General features: G+C 36.1%; 1 protein-coding gene across 1 annotated transcript; it reads left to right on the top strand.

Annotated features, from left to right (window-relative positions):
* Nucleotides 1-3,743: 3,743 nt before the first annotated feature.
* On the top strand, nt 3,744-8,352 carry LOC141602008 (uncharacterized). Its single transcript, XM_074422317.1, has 5 exons — nt 3,744-5,006; nt 5,308-5,715; nt 5,888-7,432; nt 7,552-7,645; nt 7,721-8,352. The coding sequence occupies exons 1-5, from the start codon at nt 3,744-3,746 to the stop codon at nt 8,350-8,352; spliced, it is 3,942 nt and encodes a 1,313-aa protein (XP_074278418.1).
* Nucleotides 8,353-8,555: the final 203 nt, after the last annotated feature.

The following is an 8,555-nucleotide window of genomic DNA, read 5'->3' as shown; positions in this document are numbered from 1 at the left end:
TACAATAATAGTACAAGAATATCGAAATAACGATTTCGATTCTACTTTATTACATACAGATAATACTGTATTTATTATGTTACTCTTTTGCAAGGCATATATTTTCATGCTACTGCACAATAATAGCACAATAATATTACAATAATATCACAATAACAGTGGAATAATATAATCATGTTACTGTACTGTTACAATAATAGTACATTAATATCAGAATAACAGTTCTCTTTTTCTACTCTAATACAAGCCAGACAAAGATCAATAATATCGAATAACAGTAAACAAAACACATAGAAATGAATAATTGATTTATAAACACTCGTGGCTAATAATAGTACATTAATATCGAATAACGAGTTCTCTTTTTCTACTCTAATACAAGCCGACAAAGACAAAAATATCGAATAACAAATTTGAGAAACACATAGAAATCAATAATTTATTTATAAACAACGGCGGATGAAGAGATAAGAATCAATAAGCGAGATTACCTATTTCCATATTCACTGTCGAGTTGATTTCTTCGCTAACATTGTTATTGATCTCGTTGTCCATCTTTTATACCTGAAAACAGTAAAATCAAGTATTGAATTCGATTAAAATCAACGAATTTACACTAAAAATCAACGATTTTTACATTAACTAGGTTTTTTACATTAATTCCGAAAATACGATTGAATATACTAAAAATCAACGAATTTACATTACCTGTAATTCGATTGCAGCTAAAAATCAACGATTTTGTGTAATTCTATTAGGTTTTTTATGAATTTTCTATAGTCGGCGTTCTGATTTTTGAGTTTCTCTGTTTGTGATTTGTAGAGAGATGTAGAGAGAGAGAGAGAGAGAGAGAGAGAGAGAGAGAGAGAGAGAATATCGTTAGAATGAGGTTTCTGTTTTCATGCTTCAACGCTTTTGTATTTTTCGATTTTTCCTTTTTTTTTTCTAATTTATCATTTAATCTCAGCCCTTGATTTTCCCAACTCACAACTCACCATAAGACCCCAACTCACGAGATCCCGCCTATATATATATATATATATATATATATATATATATATATATATATATATATATATATATATATATATATATATATATATATAAAAAAGAAAGATCAAGGAGTCCACCTAAAATCCTTGAGTCCATAAGTCCTCATTAGGACCATTGAAAAAATGGGATGAGGGGTTAAGATTGAAAGGAAAAAAGGGGGGGGGTTAATGCTAAAAGGAGGGGATTGATGCTAATTAATCACTTTCCCTCACTACCATCACTACCATCACTAATCAAACCTCTAATTTCACTATAAAACCCTTCTTTTTCCATTCACTTCTCTCTCCTCTCACATAAATATCCTCCCTCCATCTCTCTAAAAACCAAAAAAATCCATAAAACCAAACAATTCAAAAAACCAAAAAAAAAAAAAAAAAACTCCCTCCTAACAACCCGACTACCACCACCCACCACCCAGCCACAACGCCTCTTCCCCCAACAACCCCACACCGACCAGCCGCCACCACCACAGCCCCGACCTCCCTCACCACCGCCATTCTCCACCACAAACCGGCACCACCATTCCCGACCCCACTACAGTAGCACCTTCAACACCTCAACCACCACAGCCGCCACTCCAACAACCACAGCCGCACTCACCACCATTCCCGTCGCCTCCTCTCTTTTTTTTTTCAGATCTGGCCGCACTCACGCCGTCCTCATCACGCCGTCCTCACCACGCCGGGATCTTTTTTGTTGTTGTTTGTTCAAGTTATTGTGTTGTTGTTGTTGTTTTGTTGTTTGTTTGTTCAATTTCAAAAAAAATTGTTCTTGTTTGTTGTTGTAGATCGGCTGTTTCATGTTTTTTTTTTCCAGATTAATAGGATTTTTTATTTTTTAAAATAGTTTTCATCTTTGTTTGTGTGTTGTGTCGCCTGTTTTGTCATGTGTCTTTTAATTTGTTTTGATGGGTTTGTTCTTTCAATTTGTTTTTATGTGTTAGTCGTGTCTTTGTCTTTCATTTTTTTTTAATTTAATAGGTTATTGTTTGTTGTGGGGGTTATAAATTTTTTGTTAAAGTTACAGATCTACTTTTTTTTTTTTTTTGTAGATCTGTATTATACACTCTATTTTTGTAGATCTATATTGAAAAATAATCATATTGCCATGTTTTTTATTATTAGATCTAATAAATATATTTATTTTCAGATTTACACTCGTATTCTATACATTTTTGTCAGATTTACACTCATAATTCTTTAAATTTACACTTGTATTTCCTCACATTTACACTCGTTTTTATTTAAATTACACTTGTATCTCCTCACATTTACACTCGTATTTCTCTTAAATTTACACTTGTATCTCCTCACATTTACACTCGTATTTCTTTAAATTTACACTCATATTTCTTAACATTTACAGTCGTATTTCTTAACATTTACACTCATATTTCTTTACATTTACACTTGTATTTCTTTATCAAAGTTGTACTACATGGTGATTGATATGAATTGCCTAAAAAATAAAATTTTTGTGGATATTTACACTCATAATTCTTTAAATTTACACTTGTATTTCTTTACATTTACACTCGTATTTCTTTACATTTACACTCGTATTTCTTTACATTTACACTCGTTAAAATAATATAAATTTGCACTCATATTTTTTGTGGATATGAGTTGGTGGGGAAGGACGATGATGGTGGCGTTTTTTGGTAGTCGGACTAAAGTTTTACTCGTAAAGGACAAAGTTACACTTATAAAGGACCAAATTCACACTCAAAGGACAAAAGTTACACTCTAAAACCTTCAAATTTACACTCGCATACCTTCAAATTGACACTTAAAATACTACATTTACACTCGTAAAACACCACATTTACACTCGGTAACATGTTAAGATTATATAAATTCAAATTTCCATATAGAAAATTGAATAAAAAGTCAAATTTTCTCTCTTAAAATGTTACATTTACACTCGTAAAACATCACATTTACACTTGTAAAATGTTAAAATTATATAAATTCAAAATTTCCGTCACAAAAAATCAAATTTACACTCTTAAAATGTTACATTTACACTCGTAAAACATCACATTTACACTTGTAAAATGTTAAAATTATATAAATTCAAAATTTCCGTCACAAAAAATCAAATTTACACTCTTAAAATGTTACATTTACACCCGTAAAACATCACATTTACACTTGTAAAATGTTAAAATTATATAAATTCAAAATTTCCGTCACAAAAAATCAAATTTATACTCTTAAAATGTTACATTTACACTCGTAAAACATCACATTTACACTTGTAAAACTCATACAACATTACATTTACACTTCTGAAATTTGAAACTCAAAACTGATTAATTAGGGGCTAGAGAGAGAAAGAAAAATTAATTAGTGTATAGAAATTTGACTAGTGGTAATTTGTTTTGGTAATTTTCAATCTCAACCACTCATCTCAATCCAACCATCCACATTTTTTACCTTTTCTTTTTAATAGCCTTTAATCAAATTCATCTCAACCATCCATTGAGTCCATCCAATGGCCCTTAGAGGGACTTATGGACTCAATTGAAGAGAGGACTCATTAGAGAGAGAGAGAGAGAGAAAGGGAGAGAGACAGACAGAGAGAGAGAGAGAGAGAGAGAGAGAGAGAGAATGTATTTTTTTAAATGTTGAATGATGAGAGATAAACTAGAGAGAGAAAAGCTCCAAAATTCAGGAAACCTAAAAAACATGACAGCCGTTAAGCTCAATAACCATAACCGTTTTACACCATTACAAAAAAATTCAGCTTCGTCTTCGGCTACTGTTGCTAAGAATGCGTTACTGGGTAATTCTAGAGCAGGATCTTCACAGCTGGGACCTAAAGTTCCTACCTTTAGGGGTCCTACTTCTGCAGAAGCTACAAAGGTGCGGTCTTTACATGAGATGCAGGGGATCCCTGTCCTTAACCTGTCTGAGGAAGAAGAAATCAATTCCCAGGATGGGTGGGTGCTTAGACGAAATGGTAAAGATCAACCAGTCATGGAGCCTATTGCAGAAGAGGATGAGTTGGTGGAGCTGCTTCAGTTTACATCAGAGGACATACAACCTGAGGTAGAATTTTGGAAAAACTCTGTCTTTTGTTATGTTTTAGGCGCTAATCCGCCATGGAAGCTTATTGAGGACTATGTATATGATGTTTGGGGAGATTTTGGCGTTGACAGAGTGTCGTTCTTGGACAATGGAATTTTTCTTGTTAGGTTTACTAAACAGGGTAGTAGGGATGCTTTGTTAAAATCTGGGTATTATTTGTTTGACAATAAACCCATTGTTATTAAACCTTTGGAAGTTTCGTCTGAATTAGAGAAGGGTAAGGTTGATGTGGTCCCTGTTTGGATTCGTCTTGCTGGTATTCCACTGAAATTCTGGGGGAGATGTTTACCTAAGATAGCTGGTCTTGTGGGGAACTTTGTTCAATTGGATGAACCTACTGTTGATAAAGTTCAGTTAAGCTATGCGAGGGATTTGGTAAAATTGAAAATGGATCAGAGGTTGCCTGATGTGGTTAAGTTTCTAGATGAACATGGCAAGGTGGTTAATGTTTCTGTTTCTTATGAGTGGAAACCTATTACTTGTACTAGTTGTAAAGGTATAGGTCATCTTGCTACACAGTGCAGGAAGCCTGGTCCTAAAAAAGGGAAAAAGCAGGGTTTAGGAAGTGTACCTAAATCAAAACATGTTCCACAACAAGTTTGGAAGCCAATTCAGAAAGCTCATACTAGTGTCCAGTCCCCTACTATTCTTACACCTGAGGCTTTCCCTCCTTTGGGTCAGGTTAAAATGACTCCTGTAGTCAAATCTACACCTGCTAAGCAAATTATGAGGATCAATAGGCAAGGAGGGTTGGCTGGTGTCAGATTGTCTGGGAAATTTAGCCCATATACCTTTGCTGATGTCTTGGTTAATAAGGCTACTCCTAGAGGGGGAGTGGTTGAGAGTGGAAAGGACCCTCCAGTAATCATTCCTGATGCATAGTATTGGATTCTGGAATGTTAGGGGTCTTAATGACCTGAATAAGCAGAAAGTGGTCAAATGGTTTATGCACAATAATGGAGTTGGTTTATTTGGATTGCTAAAAACTAAACTAAAGCCTAGTACTTTACTGAAGAGACCTACTTCTATTTGTGATGGTTGGAGTGTGACCACTAACTGCAGGTGGCATAAAGGGGGGAAAATTTGGTTTTTTTGGAAATCTGATTGTTTTGATATCCAATTCTTGGCTTATAATGCTCAATATATCCATATGTTTGTACAGTCTCAAACTGATGGTAGGAAGTTTTATTTGACAATGATTTATGCTTCTAATGACTTACATGAAAGGGTGGAGCTGTGGGATTTTCTTAAACAAGTGGCTACTAATTGTACTGACCCATGGCTCTGGCTGGGTGATTTTAATACTGTTCTTTCTCCTGTTGAAAGACTTGGTGGAAACACTACTGAGATTGAAACGGAACAGTTTCAAGAATGTGTCTCTTTATGTTGTATGGATGATATTTCTGCTACTGGGGCACTTTACACCTGGTCTAATAAGCAGGCTGCTTCTGATAGAGTGTATAGCAGATTGGACAGGGCAATGGGGAATCTTGAATGGATGGCTATGTATGGTGATTATATTGCACATTTTCATCCTGAGGGTCTTTTTGATCATTGTCCTTGTACTGTGGTGAATAGGAGAGCTGATTTGGGAGGAAAAAAAAAACTTTAAGTATTTCAATATGTGGGGCACAGCTGCTAAATTCAAACCTAGTGTGCTTCATGTTTGGAGTAGATCTTTCCCTGGCACTAAAATGTTTGGAGTAATTAAGAAGTTAAAAGCTCTCAAATAAGTTTTGAAGAGGTTGAATACTGCATGCTTTTCTGATATTGAAAACACTACTACTATTGCTAGTTTGGCTCTGGCTAATATTCAGCAAGCCTTGGTGGACAATCCTGAGGATGTAAATCTAATCCAACAGGAATTGGACTTAGTTAAGGATCTTAAGGAGCTAACTGTGGCAAGGGATAGTTTCTTATCTCAGAAAGCTAAAATCCAGTGGTCTATTGAGGGTGATTTAAACACTGCTTATTTTCATCATGCCATTAAAAAGAGAACAATGATGAATAAGGTCTTCCAAATTGAGGATAAGGATGGGAGGCTTTGTACTGAGGGAGATGATATCCAGATGGCATTCTTGGATTATTACCAGGTTCTGCTGGGTTCTCATACTCAGACTCTTCCTGTACAGCAGCATGTGGTGGCTGGGGGTCCTTGCTGTACTGAGGAACACTGGCTTATTCTAGCCCAGCCAGTTACTATTGAAGAGGTGAAACAATGCATCTTCAGTATTCCTAATGGTAAATCTCCTGGCCCTGATGGCTACTCAAGTCAATTCTATAAAGATACATGGGATATTATAGGAGATGAGGTTGGAGCTGCTGTTATCAATTTTTTTGAGGCTGGGAGGCTTCTGACTCAGGTTAACTCAACTGTTATCACCCTCATCCCTAAAATTGATAGACCTACAAGTGTTAAGCACTTCAGACCCATCTCTTGCTGTAATGTCCTCTATAAGGCAATTTCTAAGGTTATGTGCAATAGACTAGCAAGGATTTTACCAGACATTATTAGTAGGAATCAAGGAGCTTTTGTTAAGGGGAGGAGTATACTTGAAAACATACTCATTTGTCAAGATCTGGTTAGAATGTATAATAGAGGTATGGTTTCACCAAGATGTATGTTCAAACTTGACTTACAGAAGGCCTATGATTCAATTGAGTGGCAGTTTGTGGACCAAATGTTAGATGCTCTTAACTTTCCTGAGCATTTTAGGAAGTTGATTATGCTATGCATTACTACTCCATCTTATACTCCCAATTTAAATGGTTCACACTTTGGATATTTTCATGGCAAAAGAGGATTGAGGCAGGGAGATCCTATTTCTCCACTCATTTTTTGCATTTGTATGGAGTACTTGACTAGGGTTATGGAGTATGCCACTAGAAGATGGTACTTTAGATATCATCCTCTTTGTAAAAGCCTGAAGTTGACACATCTTCTTTTTGCTGATGACTTGCTAATGTTCTGTAAGGGTGATATCAAGTCAATTATGCTACTTCTGAGGGCCTTATCTACTTTCTCTGCAACTTCTGGCTTGAGGGTCAATGCTGCTAAGTCAGAGGTGGTGTTTAATGGGGTCCCTAATGAAGTGAAAATGGATGTTGTTCAGGTTTCAGGATTCCAACAAGGGGTGTTACCATTCAAATATTTGGGAGTGCCCATCCAACCTGGCAGATTGTCTAAAGCTGATTGTCATATACTTCTGGATAAGGTGGTTCATAAGATCAGAGGCATTGGTGCAAGGAAATTAAGCTATGCAGGCAGGCTTGTTTTAATCAACTCTGTGTTAAATACTCTCCATAATTATTAGGCTTCCATATTTCTTATCCCTAAAGGTGTTATTAGTAGAATTGAAGCCATTTGTATAAACTTCTTTTGGAGTGGGGAGTCTGAATATCACAGGGTACCTCTGATAGCTTGGGAGAAAATTGTTGTAGGAAGAAGGAAGGTGGACTGAATATAAAAAGTGTTGACGTGTGGAACAAGGCTACTGTTGGTAAATTAGTTAACTGGATACATATTAAAGCTGACAGGTTGTGAGTTCTATGGATTGATCATGTCTATCTAAAAGGAGCTGACTGGCATAGTTATCAACCTCCTCCTGATTCCAATTGGAACTGGAGGAATATCTGTAAAGTTAAGGATCTTCTGAACTCTGGTTTTGTGGGTGGTCACTGGCAATCTGATGCTAAGGGCTACTCCATTCAATCTGGTTACTACTGGTTGCAGGGTCCACACCCCCTAGTCCAGTGGTACAATAGTGTTTGGGCTGCTTGGAACATACCTAAGCACTCGTTAGTTGGATGGATGGTAAAGCATAAGGGTCTGCAGCTAAGGGATAAGCTGTTCCAGCTGCAGATTTGTGACAGCAACAGTTGTGTGAATTGTGAGCAAGCTGCTAAGACACATGAGCATCTGTTTGGCAGCTATGTGTATAGTTCACAGATTATTGATGGGGTTGAACATTGGTTATGCAGGAGGATTTCTGGTTCTAATCTGAACTGTACAAAGTTGCAGAAACTTGTGGTTAGGATGACATTAATGGCTACTTGGTATTGTATCTGGAAACATAGAAATGAATGCAGACTCTCCTTAACACTAGCTACACCAAGAAGAGTGATTAAGGAGATCCAATCTATAGTCAAGGCACGAATTCTTCAGAAAATTCAGACTGTTATGCCTCAAAGGGATATTCATGTTTAGTATTCAGCTTTTGTAGCTTCTTAATGTATTGAATCATATTGTAATTGTTTTATTTTAATGAAAAGCTCACATTCTACCAAGAGAGAGAGAGAGAGAGAGAGAGAGAGAGAGAGAGAGTAAAGTTCAAATGAGTTCCTAAGTCTTCATATGGGCCTTTGGATGAAGGAAATCAATGGATGAGATTAGATCTCAATGGAGGGCTA

The sequence above is a fragment of the Silene latifolia genome, chromosome 9, assembly GCF_048544455.1.
Source record: "Silene latifolia isolate original U9 population chromosome 9, ASM4854445v1, whole genome shotgun sequence".
NCBI lineage: Eukaryota > Viridiplantae > Streptophyta > Magnoliopsida > Caryophyllales > Caryophyllaceae > Silene > Silene latifolia.
Note: the sequence above shows the minus strand (reverse complement) of the source record. Positions and strands in the feature narration are given on the sequence as shown.